The sequence below is a fragment of the Antechinus flavipes genome, chromosome 4 (assembly GCF_016432865.1).
Source record: "Antechinus flavipes isolate AdamAnt ecotype Samford, QLD, Australia chromosome 4, AdamAnt_v2, whole genome shotgun sequence".
NCBI classification, from domain to species: domain Eukaryota; kingdom Metazoa; phylum Chordata; class Mammalia; order Dasyuromorphia; family Dasyuridae; genus Antechinus; species Antechinus flavipes.
Genome location: NC_067401.1, coordinates 31752399 through 31772723, shown reverse-complemented (window position 1 = coordinate 31772723; position 20325 = coordinate 31752399). Strand labels below are relative to the sequence as shown.

General features: G+C 40.7%; 1 protein-coding gene across 1 annotated transcript; it reads left to right on the top strand.

Annotated features, from left to right (window-relative positions):
- The first annotated feature begins 2645 nt into the window (after positions 1-2645).
- On the top strand, positions 2646-19406 carry WSB1 (WD repeat and SOCS box containing 1). The gene is made up of 9 exons (XM_051992365.1): positions 2646-3006; positions 8632-8800; positions 11047-11315; positions 13052-13183; positions 14630-14730; positions 17002-17174; positions 17515-17628; positions 18049-18156; positions 18294-19406. Exons 1-9 carry the CDS (start codon positions 2967-2969, stop codon positions 18451-18453), a joined length of 1266 nt encoding a protein of 421 aa, XP_051848325.1. The 5' UTR covers positions 2646-2966; the 3' UTR covers positions 18454-19406.
- The last annotated feature ends 919 nt before the right edge of the window (positions 19407-20325 follow it).

Below are 20325 nucleotides of genomic sequence, written 5' to 3'. Positions count from 1 at the left end.
AAATATTGAAGATTTTTCCCTTAACCTGAATTCCTGACTCCGGCTGACTTTAAATACGCGGTCATTACATTTGGCGCCCAATCTTTTACATCATACTGTTGATTTATATTGTTTAAGGGGAGGAGATGGCTCAGTGGGTAGGGCACCAGCCTTGAAGTCAGGAGGACCTGAGTTCAAATCCAGCCTCAGACACTTAACAATTCCTGGTTGTGTGACCATAGAGACACTTAACAAACAGAAAAAGTTGTCGAAAGCAGCAAAACAGAGAGCGACGGGAGCCGAGCCAACTGTGGCAATGGCAATCCCAAAAGCCTCTCCTCCCCTTCCTTTTCCACTCCCCTGCCTCCACCCACCAAAATCGTCATTTCCTATACAACACATCAGGACTTGCACAAAGAGTGGGTGGGGGCCATTCTTTCTCCAAGCTTATCTATTAATAGAGTATGGTCCAATTACTATTTAGCCTCATGTGCTTGGGACCTCAGTGCATCAACTCAAGCCTCAGCCCATTACAATGTAAGTCTCTCCAAGCCTTTCTGTATTCATCCTGCTGGTCATTCCTTACAGAGCAATAATATTCCATAACATTCATATACCACAATTTACCCAGCCATTCTCCAATTGATGGGCATCCATTCAATTTCCAGTTTCTAGCCACTACAAACAGGGCTGCCACAAACATTTTGGCACATACAGGTCCCTTTCTCTTCTTTAGTATTTCTTTGGCATATAAGCCCACAAGTAACACTACTGGATCAAAGGGTATGAACAGTTTGATAACTTTTTGGGCATAATTCCAGATTGCTCTCCAGAATGGTTGGATTCGTTCACAACCAGTGGTAGGAACTCTTAAGCCACTACCTACCTTGCCCAGCACAAAAATCACTCTTTATGACTGCTGATCTTTGAGGTTGTCAGGGTCTTATTTGATCCATAATTTAATGATAGGGCAAATAAGACCCCTAGAAATTCATGACTCCATTTAATACAAAGGTAGGCTTATCCTACAAGAACAGAAGGTGACACAGTGAATAGACTGTTAGTTTTGGAGCCAGGAAGACCTGAATTCAAATCCTGCTTCAGGTACTCAGTAATTGTGGCTGGGCTAGCCGTTTGGGCTACTCCAGTAGGTGGGAGTTCTGGCAGGTTTCAGAAAAGAAATCAGCCACAGTGGCTTTAGATGGCCACTTACTGAATTATAACAGGGTTGCAATTTCTGTTGTTGAAGGGACTAGACAGTTGGACAAAATTACAGATGCTTTGTGTCAAAAAAGCACAAAATCGGCAAGTCTTTCCTATAACACCTTTGGGTTATAAAGTTAAGATTTTTTTTCTCTCTTAAAAAAACAAAAACAAAACCAAAAACAAGTGTTCCTAACTTCACATCAGAAAGGCGTAGGGATAACGATATCTGATTTTCATATAGGTTTGTGAAATGCTACATCTCTGTTTTCTCCTTGGATCCTTACAATCCTGAAAAGTAGGTACTATTATAGAACAGAAAACTAAATTCTGAGTGGTGAAATCATTTATCGAGCTATAAGTATGTGAAGCACCCATGTGAACCATCTCCCAATAGTGGGTCTCACACATTGTCCACTGTACCACTTAGCAGCCTAGGATCAGAGAAAACGATGTTCAAATCCTATAGTAACTCTTGTCTATGTGGCCCTGGCATGTTATTGCCTTTCTGAAATCCCTAATGTATAAAATGGAGATAATTACTTTATTAATGGATCCCTTGGTGGAGTCTGTAGAATTCTTTCAGGGAGCAGAGAAAAATTCTTTAATAAGCTATCATTTGTCAACCTGAAATTTTTCATGAAGACAAAATACCTTCTGAGTTGTTCAGTCACGGGAGACTCTTTGGGGATGTACAAATGATTGGAATGTTCTTAGTATGAGGTCCACGAACTTTAAAAAATATACATTTTGACAACTATTTCAATAGAACTGTTTACTTCGGCAGCCTATGCGCGGTATTTTGTGATTCTGAGTAGGAGGTCCCTGAAGTTTATCGGAAGGCTGTCCAAGGGGGTCAAGACACAAGAAAGACCACGAACCCTTGGATTCAACCTACTTGGCAAGGTTATCATGAGGATCGAAAGTGGCAATGGCTATCAAGTATCTTGCAGATCCTACTTTGAATCAATGTGACAAGTATTAAGCGCCCACAACGTCCCAGGCACTGTGTAGAGTGGGGGTTTTACAAAAAAAGGGGCAAAAAGCAGTGCCCGCCCCCCAGGAGCTTATAGTTTAATGTACGGAGACAAGACCTAGGTGGGAACAAGAAACATATAGGCTAAAAACTAACAGAGAGAGAGCACTGAAATTAGAAGGCGTTGTTTCATTGTTACTTATTATTTATCAACATTAGTATCATCGGCTCTTATTACCCCGTTTCCACGTTGCCCTCCCCCTCCACAAACCCAAGGCTGATCCATTTTTTGGCCAGGACAGCCCATGCCTCGGGGTTATTGCGCATGGGCGGTGGCGGAGGGGGAGCGGAGCCGGCCGGTCACGTTCCTCCTGTCCTCCCTCCCCCACCCTCCCCTTTCTCGAATCCTCCCTCCCTCTGGAAGGCGTGGCTTCTGTCGTGTCGTCACCAAGCCCCACCCCCTCCGCCGTGCTACATCCTGGCTCGGGCCGCCATTTTGTCTCCAGTGTCTCGTTTGCCGTCGACTGAGTCGGAAGCGTCCTGCGGTCGCTCTGCTGCCAGTGGAGACTCGAAGCCTTTTGTCTGTGTCGGGCTCCCCCTCCGCGTCGCAGGCGCTCCGGACCACCCGCCCCGGAGCCTCGCCCAGAGCCGCAGCGGCACTTCCCCTTCCCCTTCCTCCCTTCGGTGCCTTCCTCCCTCCCCGGGCCCCCGGAGGGACCCGCGCCCGTCACGCCCCTCCGCGCCCCGCGCGCTCCCGACGCGTGTGAGTGTGTGCCCGCGCCCCCCGGACTCAGACGGTGTCCCATAGATGGCCAGCTTTCCCCCGAGGGTCAACGAAAAAGAGATCGGTGAGGAACTCGGGGGTGGGGGGCGCTCCCTCCCCCTCCCCAGAATGGAAACTGGGAGGGTGGAGTCGGCTTTTGTCCTAGTGCTCCGGCGCACGCCGCAGGCGCCACATATATGCCTGCAGGACCCTAGCACGGGCTCTCGGGGCATCCGTGCCCGCATCCCCGGGCGCACAATAAAGCGCTTGCTACATTGTAACCCTGCGCTGGCCGATCCCGGGCAGGTTTGGGCATCCGCAGAGCGGTCCCGGCCGTTCAGGGATGCTGCTGTTTCGGGGCACCCCTGGATGAATCGGGGGCATCCCTTGTGGCCCCTTGGCGCCTGGTGCACGGCAGGCGTTCTTGCTTGCATTGGGCTCCCGGGAAGGCAGAAGAGGGGGCGGGGGCCGGGCCGCGGGAGACGGATTCCTACTTAGTCTTCTCCTTCAGAGTCTGCTTCACCATCCTTAAGTCTTTCAGATTCTTAGCCCGCTCCAGTTGAAGGGAGTGAATATTGTGGCATTGATGGCTTCCCTTTTTCCCCTAGCTCATTATTTTCATTTTTAAACATTTTGAGCTCCAAATTCTCTGTCTCCCTTCAGCCGGTCCCCCATTGAGAAGGCAAGCTATGTGATAGATTGATTTCTTATTCCGAAGGAAAGCTGGGGGAGGGAGAGGGAGGTGGCGGGGGAGTGGAATCCTTGGGACCCGAGCTTTTTAGGAAGTAGCTAAAATTGGCCCAAGCCCAGATAAAGTGGTATTTAGAAAGGTGGCCTGGAAGGATGAGGTCTATGGAGGAAGGAGGAGGTGCTGCAGCCGTTCTGGGGAGAAGACTCATCTGCTGCAATTGCTCCTCTTAACACGTATGGAGTGGGAAGGGCGGGGTAGCTGGGACCGCAGTGGCAGGAGGAGGAAGGCTGTTCACATGGAATTATTGAAAGCTGCTCCATTATCTGCTTTCGTAGCCAGCCTTTCTGAAGGAATGGACCATCTAGCACTGTCACTGATTTTGCTGTTCCCATCTTGCTTATGGATTTGAACAGATTTCTGAAAGAACCAAAAGTGTATCTTGAGAATGGGATTGCCGTCTCTGCAGTGGACTGTGATTGAGAAGGAAGGTCGTTTGAATGAGATGGGGAGTGGGGAAACCAAAGCATTTAATTGTTTGTCGATACTTATAGGTCTAATTTATGCAAGACTATTCCAGGCCTAGAAAGGCAGCAAGTCAAGAGGTGTAAAGCAACCAGAAAATCCTTTAAACCCAATATTTGGGAGAAATCGAGGCTTTTTAAAAACGGCATTCTATACGGCATCTTCTCGAGTTTTGTTCTCTTAGAAATAAAATAACTACCACATTTTGGAACAGCTTTCCCTTGTTAATATTTTAAATATTTAAATTTAAAAATATTACTTAAGTATAAACTGGTAGATCATTTAAAATTCAACAATTTTAAAAACATTTTTTAAAGTTTTGAGTCCCAAATTCTATCCTTTTCTCCTTCCCTGAGACTGTAAGCATTCAGATACACATATATAATTGTGTAAAACATTTCCATATTAATCATTTTGTACAAGAAGTCTTGAATTTTTTTTTATAACTTTTTATGACAACATGCATGGGGAATTTTTTACATTATTCCTTGCACTCCTGTTCCAGCTTTGGCAGGCAGCCTTATACATGTTAAATATGTTATAGCATATCGTAGGTACAATGTATGTGTGCAGAACCATACAATTCTCTTGTTGCACAAGAAGAGTTGGATTCAGAAGGTAAAAATAACCTGGGAAGAAAAACAAAAATGCAAGTAGTCCACATTCATTTCCCAGTGTTCCTTCTCTGGGTGTAGCTGATTCTGTCCATCATTGATCAATTGGAACTGAATTAAATCTTCTCTTTGCCGAAGATAAATCCACAAGAAGTCTTGAATTTAAAAAAAAAAAATGGAAGAAAGTGCAACTCAATAATGCCAGTTTATTTTCTGCAACAGGATAAATATATTTCCATCAGGAATTCTTTGGGATGGTCTTGCATCATTGTATTGCTGACATCTGAATTTCTGAAAATCATTGTTAGTGAATTCACAGCACAAAAATATTCCATTATAATCTTATACCACAGCTTGTTTAGCCTTTCCCCAATTGATGGGCATCCCTTTGATTTTCAAATTTTAGCCACCAGGAGAAACTGCTATAAATATTTTTATACAAATAGTCTTTTTTCCCTTTTTTTAGAATCTTTGGGATATAGAACTAGCAGTGGGATTGCTGGATTAAAAGGGATGCATTTTTATAGCCCTCTGGGCATAGTTGCAAATTGCACTTCGGAACGGCTGGATCAGTTCACAGCTCCACCAGCAGTGCTTTAGTGTCCCAATTTTCTCACATCTCCAACATTTATCATTTTTTTCTCACCACTATAGCCAATCTAATAAGTGTGAGGAGATACTCTCAGGGTTGTTTTAATTTGCTAATTTGCATTTCTAACAGTGATTTAGAGCATGTTTTTATGCTATAGGATGGCTTTAATTTCATCTAAAAATTGTTCATATCCTTTGACCATTTAAAATATTTGTTGACCCAAATTTGATTTCCATCTCACCTAGTGTTTTAGCAAGCTATTTTCCAGTACTTGAAATCTGTACAAAATATAGAATCTAGGCAGGGGTCCTTAAACTACTTCCCACAGGCCAAATGCCACAGCTGAGGACATCTATCCCCCTCACCCAGGGCTATGAAGTTTCTTTTATTTTAAAGGCCCACAAAAAAAAAAGTTTTTGTTTTTACTATAGTCCAGCCCTCCAGCAGTCTGAGGGACAGTGAACTGGCAAGTTTGAGGACCCCTGAAGAGAGTGTAAGAGATCCATTCTGTCTCAGCCCCTACAGAAGTCTGCTATAAAGTCCCATGTACTTATTTTTTAAAGTTAAAATAATGCCTCCATCCCCTCAATTTCCTTTTCTGTTATTTAAATTTCCTTTGTTGAACACCTACTCTGTCTGGGGAACCAAAACAGGACTCAGAGCCAATTAATGGCAAATATTATTAAGATGTCCTTAGGCTCCAGAACAATGGTCTTTTCTCCTCTAGTGCCTGATTTTTTTTTGTGAAAGCCAAGCCTGGTGCTATAGGATAAGTCATTTCAAATTCTATAGTGACATCCTTGTATTCTGTGGAATTCCTTTTAAGGATTAAAAGAACTTGATCTAAACTTCTGTAATGAACTGGCATTGGCCTGCCTACTGTCTTCCTGTGACAAATTAATTTTTTTAAGTGTTTGGGAGTTTGGGAGCTGGAGATATTTATTTACCAATCTAGGTGTAGCAGTGAGAAAGGAGACCCTTTAAAAAAGAAATAGTGCTCAATTATTAGGATGTTCATCAATAATTAAAATTATATCTGGGTAAAAGACCAAATGTTTCTGTCTTCATTACTTACCAATATAAATTGTTCCAGGTTTCCTTTTGTGAGGAAAGGTGATGAATGCCTACTATTACATATCTTGGGGTGGTTCTTAAGCAGGCCGGTTGGTCTTCTTGGATAATAGAGTAGATGGGAGGTGATATTTTAAGTTACTGCTTGATCTCAGGAGAGTGATTGACTCCATTCCAAAACAGGAGAGGAGGGAGAAAAGAATACAAGGTCGAATTTGAATTCCCTGAATCAAAGTTCTTTGTTAGGAGGTGGTCATGGTTTACTGGTGTCTATGCATTAATGACACTATGGGTGGTATTTTATAGAGATCTCCAAGTCTAATTACCCTGGCAAGAGTGCCCCTCGTAGATTAGAAAGAAACCTTTCAAAGTTAATATTTAATCATAATTCTTTAGAAGAGAGAGATTGAATAATTGGCAGGAAAGTATTAGTCAAACCAGCAAACAAATTTGACTCCTTTTGGGTTTTCTGAAGCACTTCATTGATGATCCTTGAACTATTTTTTTGTAGATTGTCTGGAATTGAATTCATTCCAGATTTCTCCAAATTAGAGAAAAAAAGGCGTGGTGTTCTTGTTCTTTAAAATATATAAGATGAAGGTTCTCTCTGGGGGAGAAGGTTTCTCGAGATTTTCTGGAGGCAGCCTTAGTATCAGTTCAGATCAATAATTACCCCAAATGCAGCCAGCTGGTAAAAAATACAAATGTTTATTTCTCTTTCCAAATCTTGTCTCTTTCCTTGGGCTCGGATAGCTAGATTCTTACAGGCCTATCTCTGCTTGGTTCCAAGAGCTCCCTCCAAATGTCTCCAAATCCAAAGGTTTGTCCTTCAGCCTCTGCCTCTGTTTTCTTCAGCCTCCAGAGCCAGCACCAAATTGAATCTGTCTTGCCTCTGAGAGAGCCTTGTCAATATTCACCTGAACTCTCGATTGGGAGCTTCTTCTGAAAACTCTTCTCACTGGCCCCTTTGAAGCTCTCTTTATTTGAGAGAGAGGAATTGTGGGATGTGAGAGAGGGGGATTATGGGTTTCTCCCATAGTGCTCTCTGGCCCTAAGGGCTTCAAGGGAGGTGTGAATTCAGATATCTCATACTAAACCCTGAAATTTTCCAAACTGAACTCCAATGAGTAAAAGTGTGAACACAAACATTGTGTCAATTAGTTCTACTAAGTACCTTGTTTCAGGTTCTGGCCCAAAACATCTTGTAAGATCAGAGCAATAATCTATCAACTCTAATGAGTTAGTAGTTTGTAAAGATTCCAACAAAAAGGGACCTTGCCTTTATGTATTGCTGTGTAATTAGGCATGGTTTTTTTTTTTTTGTTTGTTTGTTTGTTTGTTTTTTGTTTTTTGTTTTTTGTTTTTCTCCTCATCTTCACATAACTGAAACAGCTAGGGCCAGGATTATCCGGATCTCCATTTTGCAGATGAGATCTAGAGAAGTGACAGCCTGGACTCATATTCAGATCTCCAGTCCAGGGCTCCTTATTTTCAAAGTAATTTGTTATTCCAATATAAATAAGGACTAGAGATCTTGGTAGCAGATCAGTGAGCTAATGAGCAGCTGATAGGAATGAGTAAACTGGTTTATTTCACTATATTAACCCTGTTGCCAGATTGGGTTTTATTAAAGATAAGTGACATTCCTATCATTTTATCAAAAAGGAGTTGTTACCATGATCAAGGTTAAAGCAGGAAAATTAAGGTTATAAAATTCAGATCTCATTTGTGCTTTTAAAAGGATGCTTGAATTCCACTGCTGGTTATCAAATAGGTTTGTGATTTTAAAAGTTTGTATATTTGATTTTACTGGGATCCCTAATGATACCTTTAATTCCTATGAAAGGCAAATTTTTTTTTTTCTGATTTCATGCCTTAAGAGATTACGTGCACATCTTTTGGCTGAAAATTGTTAGTCACTTGCCCGGAATACTAAAAGTTTTGGGGTTTTTTGTTTAATTTTTCATAGCTTAAAGTAGTTAAAGTCAGCAGATCTTGGTTCTTAGACTTGAATTAGAGTCATATGGCATTGTTACCTGAATGATTTCCCAATCTTATAAATTTGTACATGGGAGGGTCTTCAGAGCATGATCTCTATTTGGGGAGAGTGTTTTGGGTGGTAAAGCTTTATTTGCAGATAGAAGATTTCTAGTGTGGTTTCAAACATCATTTTATAGTGACAATGAATCAAGTCACTGAGTGTTCTTTTCTTGTCTTTAGTGAGATCCCGTACCATAGGAGAACTTTTGGCCCCAGCAGCTCCTTTTGACAAGAAATGTGGTCATGAAAACTGGACGGTGGCCTTTGCTCCTGATGGTTCTTACTTTGCCTGGTCTCAAGGACATCGCACAGTAAAGCTGGTTCCCTGGTCCCAATGCCTCAAGAACTTGTGAGTCATTTCTTACTGAACTAGAATATTCCAGTATTTTGTCTTTTGGTGGAAGAATATAATTACAGGCTTGGAATTTGTCACTGGGGGTAGAGCAGGGCCAAAGACTAATAGAATCTTTTTTAATATTACTATTATAGCTTTTTATTTACAAGTTATATGCATGGGTAATTTTACAGCACTGACAATTGCCAAACCTTTTGTTCCAATTTTTCCCCTCCTCCCCATCCCCTCCCCCAGATGGCAGGTTGACCAATACATGTTAAATATGTTAAAGTATAAATTAAATACAACATAAATATACATGTCCTAACAGTTATTTTGCTGTACAAAAAGAATCGGACTTTGAAATAGTGTACTATTAGCCTGTGACGAAAATAAAAAATGCAGGCGGACAAAAATAGAGGGATTGTAGTGGGAGTCATCTCCCAGAGTTCTTTCACTGGTGTAGCTGGTTCAGTTCATTACTGCTCTATTGGAACTAATTTGATTCATCTCATTGCTGGAGATGGCCAGGTCCATCAGAATTGATCGTCATATAGTATTATTGTTGCCGTGTATAATGATCTCTTGTCCCTGTTCATTTCACTCAGCATCAATTCATGTAAGGCTCAACAGGCCTTTCTGAAATCATCCTGCTGGTTATTTCTTACAGAAGAATAATATTCATGATATTCATATACCACAATTTACCCAGCCATTCTCCAGTTGATGGGCATCTACTCAGTTTCCAGTTTCTGGCCACTACAAAGAGACCTGCCACAAATATTTTGGCACATTCTTTGGGATATAAGCCCAGTAAAAACACTGCTGGATCAAAGAGTATGCACAGTTTGATAACTTTTTGAGCATACTCTACTAGAATCTTAAACTGAGGAATAAAAAGTCACTTAATAGCAATTTTCTCAAGGATATTTGGTCTCAGGAATTAGTAAATATTTTCTCCATTATTAATTGGTCCCTTGACATGAGAGGCATAGATTGTCCCTTGTCACCAGTTGTCTGCTGGACATTTGTGATGACCTCCAGACATTTCAAAATCTCTCTGATCAGAGTAGTTTCCCCAAGTCCTTCACCCGTCTTCCAAACTTTCTTCCAGCTATATGAGGCACCATCTGTCCTCCCTATCTCCCCAGGTCTCACTCCACACATTTGGTCAGTAGTTGCCAAATCTTGCCATTGCTGCCTTCATGGCTCTCACCGAGACTATTGCAGCAGTCTCTGAGTTAGGGTCTTCTGGCTTCCAGCTCTTTCTCTCTGGCTGCCTGAGCATCCCTGTAGGCTCTTACTATTATAAGCCCCTTGAGAGTAAGGGCGCTTGATTCTTGGTATTCCCAGCATCTTGGAGAGTGCACAGGTGTAGCTACGGAATGTAGCTTGGATTTGGAAGGTTAGGAAGCTTTAGAATAGGGAGGGAAGTTAGGAAGACTCCTCCTGAGTTCAGATCCACCTCAGACACTGCACAAGTAATCAGCTCTGACTGCCTCAATTTCTTCATCTGTGAAATGAACCAGAGAAGGAAATGGCAAACAGCAAACTACTCCAGTAACTTTGTCAGGAAAACTCCAGAGTTGGACATGACTGAAAAAAAGGATTGAATGACAACAAAAGAACCTTTAGAGTTATAATTCTGCTGTCTGATTCTTACTCTGTTTTTCCCCCCTACATCTTGATTAAGGAAGTATGGGGAAAAGGGACTAAGTGTGTGCTATTACAGGATGTGTGTATATATATATATTTTTTTTTTTTGCCTCCCCCCTCCCCCCCCCCTTTTTTTTTTTTTTTGAAAAATAGCCAATAATTGGTTTGGCACCTTTTTTTTGATCATTTATTTCTTTCCTTAAAGTAGAATTACAGAATGGTGTGTGGTGAAGGCCTACATTCTGATTAATGGAAGGGTGGGTTCCAGCTAATTATACTGTATGTACTTCATGGTCTGAAATCTTTCTCGTAGTGTGAGAACATTGCAAACTGCTTTATTGTTGAATTTTTGTAATGTCCAGTGGAGACTTGGTTTAATGCCTTGAATTTATATAGTAGCATTTTAGTAATGTAGAGATGATTACTTCATCTAGAAATCAAGAATAGGATCAATAAAATTCTGGTTTTGTTTATTGCCATTATAATCAAGTTTAGGTTTACTGCATTCAAAAAACTTATGTTGAAATTCAGGTTTTAAAGTAGTTCTTGTCCTAAGATCCTCTATTCTGACTTTCAGCCTTTCTTCCTTTTTTTTCTTTTTAAAGTCTGTTGCATGGCACCAAGAACGTTACTAATTCAAGCAATTCAAGACTTTCAAGACAGAACAGTTTTGGGGTTTCGAAGAGCAAGCCTTGTGAACACATCATAGACTGTGGGGACATTGTGTGGAGTCTTGCTTTTGGATCCTCAGTCCCTGAAAAACAGAGTCGATGTGTGAATATAGAATGGCACCGATTCAAATTTGGTCAGGACCAGCTCCTGCTGGCCACTGGTTTAAGCAATGGACGCATCAAAATATGGGATGTCTATACAGGTATGATTTCTTCCCTAAGAAACAGCTCATTGAAATGTTGTACGTGGGCTTTAAATGGGTGGTTTTAAAGGTAGAAGTGCATTGAGAATCAGAACTATCCTCTGAACATGTCTGTGATTGATTCTACAAAGACTTGCTAAGTTAAGTTCCGTGGTTCAGAAAGAATTAGAAAGTTCAAGGTACTTCTTGTAATTGAACTATTGGAAGACTGTTTTTGCTAAAAAACATTTTGCCCTGAAAATTTTCAGGGTTGCTCCATTTTTCTGCTTCAGTATAGTTCTATAATTTATTCCATCTCTTTGATTACTCTTTTTTTTTCCTCTTTTTGTATTTCTTTAATATTTCTTTATTATTTATTTATGCTGTTAAAATATATGCATAAATAGTATACATAAATAGCTTTCAACATTCTCCCTTGCAAAACTTTGTGTTCTAGATCTTTTCTCCAGTCCCCTCCCTTAGATAGCAAGTAATCTATGTTAAACATGAGCAATTCTTCTATACATATTTCCACAATTATCATACTGCACAAGAAAAATCGGATTAAAAAGGTAAAAAATGAAGAAGAAAATCGTTTACTCTTTAAATAAACAGCATTAAAGGATGAAGAGAGGACATTTGAGGGCCAGTTGTTAATTATTTCTTCCCAGTAATTCATTTTCTGTTTCAAATAGCCAGGTTGCTAATGATTGATTAATATTGAAGTTTTCAAGGCAAGACTCCTGGTTTCATCAATTATTAACCTTTAGAAGTTTTATGTGATAATTTAGTTGAAGTTTTAACCTACTAAGTTGAGAAGCTAATTCTTGATTTAGGGTATTTAAAACATGAGCAGTTATAATTGAGGAAACTGATTCTGAAGTTTTCCTTTTTAAGCAGAATAAAGAAGGATAATACAGTGATAGAAAGTCAAGTCAAATGACAAACATAGATGTTTTGCAGGAAAATAATGCCTTTCTCACATTTTAAACGTCATTTCTGTGACACAGAAATGATTGGATCTTTTGAGGTTTAGAGTTTCTATTTGGAGTGGACAAAGGTAGGGGAGTTGTGATCTCATTAGAAGGACTTGGGAGTAGAGGGGAGAAGAACAGGGTCTTCTGGGAAAATTAGTCTTTTGTTACTGCCTGGGCCCCACAGATGACTTGCCAAATATCACTTAGTCTGTTTTGAGAAAACTTCAAATCAGGCCTTCCTGCCACCATGGCTAGCTTTTGATCTGCTCTACCATATTTCCTCCTTTCCTTTTAAGTATGTGAAATTAACATGATTTTTGAGTAGTCGGACATTGATATTAGTAGGCTTTGCAGTAGATAGAACAACGTAGAAACTTTGGAAATAGTTTAATGGTGAGTTTATCTTTAGTTACACAAATTGCTTTGTTTCCCTAGTTTTTCAAAAATTCTTCCTTGTTTTTAACAAATTTGTGTTTTATCTGAAAGGATAAAGGATCTGGGACCTGGCTGGTTTATAAATAAGTTCTCCAAAAAAAGCAGGCACAAAACCCCACCCAGTTCTTCAAGCACTAATAGGTCACAAGGGTATCAAAGAAACTGATTATTCACTCAGAAATTAAAATGTTAATAAAATAAATGTTTATCCTTATACTTGAAGCTCCCAAGAGGATTTTCTCTTGAGAAAATATGGGGGAGGGGGGGGAAAAGAAAGAAAAGAAAATATAAATATGATTTGAATGTGAATGTTAACTCACATTTCTGTGTTTTTGTTCTTTATAGGAAAACTCCTCCTTAACTTAATGGACCATACAGAAGTGGTCAGAGATTTAACTTTTGCTCCAGATGGAAGCCTGATTCTAGTGTCAGCTTCAAGAGACAAAACTCTACGAGTGTGGGACCTTAAGGATGATGGTGAGTAAGCACCTGCCCCTATGAAGTTGAGGAAAACAGTGTCTAGATGTTGATGGAATGACAAGGAACATTCATTCATTTGTCCTTTAGTGTCCATTTGACTTAGGAAATGCTATATATAATGTTTTTCTTTGTTTAATTCTTGGAATTTTCTATAAGAAGCAAAAAAAGGGAGCCAGTTAAATAGTCTATTGGATTTCCTTTGAGAACCAGGACCCAAACCCCAAAACCTGGATCTGTTTTAGGTTCTAAGTCAGGTCTAAACTGAGCAGTATTGTCTTTTCTGCTTTTGTTTAGTAAGAATTTAAGTGAACTCTCAAACAACCAATAAGTACTGCTTAATAAAATCTAGAAGATACAATAAACAGCAGTTTGCATATGTCATTTATAATACAGATTTTATTTTAAACAGGAGAATAAACCACATTTTGGGGAGGGGGGTCTGAATATGATACTGAAAATATTATCAGTATATAATTTCCAGAGAAAGTTTTTCAGATTTTCATCTATAGTATTTGAAGTGTCAATCAGTCATGCCAGGCCCCATGCTTAGAACTGGAGATGTGAACAGGGAATGGGGGGGGAGGTGGGAGAGGGAGGCAGTCCCCACCCTCTTGGAGCAGCTTCCAGGCTAATGGGTGAGACAAGATACATACAAATAAGATGCAGATAAGCTTATACTGGATAAACAGGAAGTGCTTAAGAAAAGAGAAGGCCTTAGAATTGAGGGGTTGAGAAAGGCTTCCTTGAAGCCTCAACTGTGCAGTTCACAGCCAAGTTTCTGAAGGCACATTTGTCACTTAAAATATTACTGCTAAAATGTGAACCTGAGAGGTGGGAAGCAAAAGGGCTTCAAAGAAGTGGTTTCAGAAATTGGCCACTTCCTGGTGTGGTTTACCTTTTGGGGAGCCCCTGAGTATTTCATGGCTGTGACAGGGATTACAGGAGCACAGATCTGCAGCAGTCATCCAGACCAACTTCTCCCTTTCTTCTCACCCCTTTATTGATGTGGGAACCTCACAAATGCAAAATCTTGGGAGAGAACAATTTCATTATTATATTGGAGGCATTGGCTGCCTCCAGGCCTGGATAGGTAAGACTCACGGAGACCTTTTCATTTAGGTTGTGGGGATTGGGAGGATGACGACCAGATTCCCCTGGTGACAATCTTTTTTGTGTCACATTTCAGCACAAACCCTGTAGGTCACATTGGCCAGGTGAGAGATCTTTGCAAAGAGGATCTGCCTTTGACTAAATGTCAGGAAAGAACAGTCATTGAAACTCAGTTGAGACGAATTATAGTGCAGTGGGATGTAGGTGTAAAGGGAGAAGATAGATTAAGAATGCAGGTGGTGTGCACAGGTTAAATCCCACTGGGCTCCCGGGACCTTTCTTTTTTTGTTGTTTGAAATGGGTACAGTGGGTAATTTGGAACTTTGTTTTTAGGAAACATGATGAAAGTCTTGCGGGGACATCAGAACTGGGTTTACAGCTGTTCCTTCTCCCCAGACTCTTCCATGCTGTGTTCAGTTGGAGCCAGTAAAGCAGTAGGTATCACAGTTCTTGGACATTGATTTGTGAATTTATTATCGTAATGGATGCACAATCACTTGAAATCTTAAGTAACCCATCAAGCTGTGCTCGGTGTCATGACTATCTTAAATGTTTTATAATGAGGGAAAAGTTGCATGAAAGAAATGGAATAAGCCAGTCAAGATGTTAATTGTGAATCGAGAACTTACACTGATTTTAGATGAAGCCGTTCTGTAAACTATCTGGGGAGAGGAGGGGAGGGCCCTGGGAGTTGGGGAGGGAGGTCTTTGCACTTAGATGTACATTGTAAAAACTGAGAGAGTTACTGTGTTATTTAGAAAAGAGCTAGCTTAAACATTACTTTGCTAATGATTTTCTTCTCTGTTCTATTTCTTGTCCAGTGTGCTGTTTTTTTTTTTAATGTGAGCCTCAGCTGGTCCTGGACTTAAAACAAAAAAGTGGCTTATAAAAATAAAAAGTTGTGAATAGAAGTAGGGAGAAGAGTAGATGGCTTCTGATATCTCTCATCTGGCCTGTCTAGTGTACTTGAAAGCAACGTGGGTAAAGGTGGGCTTCCGAGAACGGCCTAGAGTTCCCTTAGGAACTCCCCCCGGCCAGCCCTCAGCTGGGGCAAAATCGAGGGAGCCTGAGTTAGCTTCAGGGATGGAGAAGGATAAGGAAGGGGATGAGCAGCCCGGGCACTCCTGGAGCTGGCTGGGCTGGGAGGCTGGTGGAAATGCATTGTATAACTAGCCAAGACTGGGGAAAGGGGAGTTGCCAATGTTGCAAGTTTCAAGCAGAATATTCAGCTTAGCCTTTTAAAGCTCATAGAAGAGATCAGATGTTGACATTACTGTTTTAGGCTGTGTGTTTTCCATAAGCTTCTTGCTTTCCCTGTCACAGGTGGTGGCAGCAATATTGGTGTGATTGAGGTTAAGCTGGCACCACTCGCACACAGGCGCACAATGGTGCCAGCTGGGCAGAGTGGCATCTCTGGCTACCGGGCTGGGGGCGACCTTTACCATAGGACGGTGAAGTAACCTTGCATTCGGCTGCAAGGGGTACTGTACGTACGCAGGTGCTGGTCGGCGTCCACTTTCTGCTTCTCTCTCTTTCTTTTTTTTCTTTATTTTTATTTCCCCACAGTGAAACCCACTGACCTCCTCCAAGTAAATTGGTCTTCCAGTCTTATGGAACTTGGGGGTCTGAATAGTGAAACCAATTTAATGTAACAGAATTGGCTTTCAGATGGTTTCTCTGTTTTATTTTTGGATTTGTAGAAGGGACTAGAACTACCTTAGTCTTTAGTTCAGTTTAAATTTTGTACTTGTTTTCCTTTGTTTAAAATACCAGAATTAATATGAAATCTGTGCAGAAAATGTGAGCTAGCTTGAAAAGAGGGCCTAACTGATAACTCCAAGAGGAATTCTTTGATATAAGCCTTGAGAGTTAAAGGCTTTTCCTATAACATTTGGATGAAAATAGTTTTTAAGATGATACGTAAAGCTATTCTGCACAGTCTAAAAACGCAGTTTATGCTCCAAAATTCCATATATACTTGGCAATGAAGTAATAATTTTGATCATGTAAATTTCATTGATTAATAATAGCTAACGTTTAAAAGAATAAGATGGGTAAAGCTCATGTCACAGAAATGTTGTGATTTTATTATTTTCTTAAATAGAGGCATTTTAAATTTGTTTACATGGTTGAACATCCTTAATTGTTTGCCCAAGAAAATTCTCTTTGCTTGCAGTATCTGTTTCTCTTCCTAGGCTCACGTTGGTGATCCAAGCCTATTGTAAACAAGTGATTATCTCAAAAGGAGATGCCAAAGGAGTAACAATTTGTTAACCTTACATTTTCTGTCTGTATATATTTTTTAAATTTTGGTAGTTTCTGAAAAAAAAAATAAGGGGGAATTGTAGTACTTAACACTATTTCTTGTCAAATTTAGTTTTTATATATATATATATATTTAAATATAAATGGAATTTCAGTATAACTTTGTGGTTAAATTACATTGCCTTTATATTTAGGCTTATTTTATAATTAACATATTTAACAGACACTTTTGATATAGAATTTGCATGTTTGCTTTAATTAACTTTAAAACTGATTTTAATCTACTTGACTATGACACTGAGCATATTTTTAATTATTTGTAATTTATTGCTTAATTTAATATAATTCCAAATAAATTTAGCAGTTTTAGATAAGATGTGTGGATTTTTTTGTCATCTGTGTATCTGAAGGAAGCTATAATATTTGTTCTTTTATTTCAGGTTTTCCTTTGGAACATGGATAAATACACCATGATACGGAAACTGGAAGGACATCACAATGATGTGGTAGCTTGTGAATTCTCTCCTGATGGAGCATTACTGGCTACTGCATCCCATGATACTCGAGTGTATGTCTGGGATCCGCATATTGGATCGATTTTGATGGAGTTTGGGTAGGTAGGCTGGAAACGGCCTTATTCCTTCCTCTGTTTAACTTTGAGACACACCCTGCTCAGCACAAAATAGGCACTTGGTAAATGCTTGTTGACTCCAAAGGGGATTGGAATTACCGATATATTTAGGGGACCAAATTCAGAAATAGGTTCTGGCATAAAGATCATTTCATGGGGCCTTTGGATCAGTGTTTGAATTTTACTCTCTGTCCAGTTGTCCATAGTTAGATTTGCCCATCAGGGGATCTTTGTGGAGTCCTTAAGCTAGGACCAGGTGGGAAGGCGGCTGTGGGCTCCGAGGGCCTCGGCTCTTAAGCGCACCTATCTGCTCTGTTCGCAGGCACCTGTTCCCTCCCCCTACGCCCATCTTTGCCGGGGGAGCCAATGACGGCTGGGTGCGCGCTTTGTCCTTCAGTCACGACGGACTGCACATTGCCAGTCTGGCTGATGACAAGTGAGTGAACTACGACTGAGTTGGCTTTTGTTTCCTTTCATTCTTTCCAGTAATTACTTAAAACACATTCTTTTAAAAAGCCTTTTTTCACTGAACTGCAGTTGAACCTGTCCCAATGCTTGCTCTGACTAAAACAATTTCATTTCCTGGGAAACCGGCGCTGCTGTTTCACTGACAGTGCACCCGACTGCAGCCCCTCCAGAGCGGCACAGTGTTATAATAGTTCAGATGAGGGTGGATTGCTGGTTTTTGTCTGTTTTCTGGTCCCTGCTGACACTCGCGGCAGGGGCCTCAGCCTGGCCCTTTGAGGTGGGATTCCCCTGGGCCGTCCCCAGTCCGCAGCACAGGGGAGAGGGCAGGGCTTTGGGTGGGTGCCTTCTGTTGTTGTGACCTGGGCCCCCTGCCATCTCTTTGCCCCAGGATGGTGAGGTTTTGGAGGATTGACGAGGACCACCCTGTCCAGGTGGCGACTTTGAGCAACGGTCTGTGCTGCGCCTTCTCTACTGACGGCAGCGTTCTAGCTGCAGGGTAAGCGCTGCCTGGGCTCCCCGTGGGCCGTTGGGGCTAGAGGTGGGGAGGCCTTGGGCCTGTATAGCCAGCTGGGCCACCTCGTGCTTGGGGGTGGATGGGGGTGGCTGACGGCCTCCCTCTTTGTCTCCGGCCAGGACGAGCGACGGAAGCGTGTACTTCTGGGCCACTCCCAAGCAAGTTCCGAGCCTGCAGCATCTGTGCCGCATGTCGATCCGGAGGGTGATGCCCACGGGCGAAGTGCAGAAGCTGCCGGTCCCCCCCAAGCTGCTGGAGTTTCTTTGCTACCAGATGTAGGGGGCTCTGCTCCTCCCGTGCTCAGGGCCCTGGCAGGTTCTGCTTTTCACTCGCCTCACCTTTACAGACTTCAAGCACCTCTCCTGGGCTTAGAAGACTTATTTAAATTTCCCACATTCTTGTACTTCATTTTCAGGTGGAGCTTTTACATGTTATTTATAAACTATATTCAACTTTTCTGAAAATATCAAACTGAAAAGGTTTTTTTAACTAACTGTGAAAACATGTACATACTTAGATGTTAGATGTCACATATATTATTTTTGTTTTTTTAGTTTGTTTTTTTTTGCTTTGCTGAGTTGTGTCATGTATATATTGCTTCAGTAGCATTCACAGCATGTATCTTTGCTGGAAAGTGGAAGGAATTTTTATTCTGGGACACTGATCTAAGAAGATAAATTGCCCCATACAAATGTGTTATTTGTTTGGGGGAGGGGTTGCCAAACTTCTGACCTGCAAGTGAAATAGTTGTTGTGGAGGGAAAGAATTTTGTTTTCCTTAGGAATGGCATCTGAGAGGTGAAGTTGGAATGTGATGTATTAATATAGAACAGAGCCATGGAATGTATAACTAGTAAACAGGTAGTTTTCTTGTCTAAATGCAACTGTAGGCCTTAATTTTGGAGAGAAACTTGTTATTTTAACCCCCACAGTCTAAAGTATTACAATTGATTTGGAAAAATCCATCTACTGTATTATTTACCTAGTGTTTTTTCTGTAGTAATGGACATTTTTGTCTTTTTTTTTTTTTTTTTAAAGATGCTGGTTTTTGTTTCTGACTCATATTATTTCTTCAGGGGGTGATATTGGTGAATTGCCAAAGAGAAGCAATATGTTTGCTTTTGCCTTCTGTTATTTATCTGTACCTGCAGATATTAAAAATGTATGCATTACATAAAATGCTGATTATATATTTTTGTTGAATATTTTTATTAAAGACTTGTACAAAATACACATCTTTTATGTGCTTGTTTTCTTGAGTTGTGGAAGATTAAGCCCTCTTCCTTCCAAGTTTTTCACACTCACTATGATCTTACACCTTGAAATGGCACACATGAAGGATTCATGTATCCCGTGGGGCAAGCAACCTGTCTACATTTGATTTTTACAAATAATTTTAAATTGGGAATTATCACCTTGAGGGAAGCATATTGATAAATGTACAGTAGAGCTTTAAAAGGAAGTATAGGCTAATGTGCTATGCAAAAGAGAAAGGGCATGAACTAACAGAGCCCATAGGATGGTTTTTGAGAAATAATATCACTTTTGAGTAAACAAAAGGAGTTCCCTGGGGAATTTTTCAGCCACTGGACTTTGTGATTTTTAGAGTTGTGTTAATGTACTAGGGGTCTTCAGGCAATGGGTATGTTTTTGAGAAATTTAATAAATAGTACATCGAGACTTCTCAATAAATGGCTTGTATCATGTGATACAGAGTACATTTGATATGTCTTTAAAACCAGAGCCATCTCGAAGGCTCTGGAAAAGAAAGTAGGCTGACTTTGTGTAGCCCTCACTCATTTAAACCCAATGCACTTGGATGTCTCGGCATCACCTCCCTGAACTGAGGACAGATAACAAAGCCAAGTAAATTAACTTTTAAGTTTAAACCAATTGTTAATTTCTTGCTTTTATGCACATTCTGCCTCAGATTTGGGTTACTCAATGGGAGTTGTCATATTTGCCAATGAACATTACATACTTCCATGGGCTCTGTACCATCAAAAGAACTAGAGTTTGTGTTACCCTTAATGACCAGTTCAAATTCAATTCCTTTATATTGCCTTAAAGATCAAGAGCGATTTTTCTCGGTGATTTCCCATTCTGGCCCCAAAGCTTAGGTAATTCATTTGGCCTTGTGAGCTCTTAGAAT

What these genes read in the sequence shown, in the direction of transcription:
- WSB1 (XM_051992365.1), top strand. Translation starts at nt 2,967, where the DNA reads ATGGCCAGCTTTCCCCCGAGGGTCAACGAAAAAGAGATCG. An exon ending in TCCCAATGCCTCAAGAACTT is followed by an intron (nt 8,801 to 11,046) that starts GTGAGTCATTTC and finishes TTCTTTTTAAAG; the next exon opens with TCTGTTGCATGGCACCAAGA. An exon ending in TCGATTTTGATGGAGTTTGG is followed by an intron (nt 17,175 to 17,514) that starts GTAGGTAGGCTG and finishes CTCTGTTCGCAG; the next exon opens with GCACCTGTTCCCTCCCCCTA.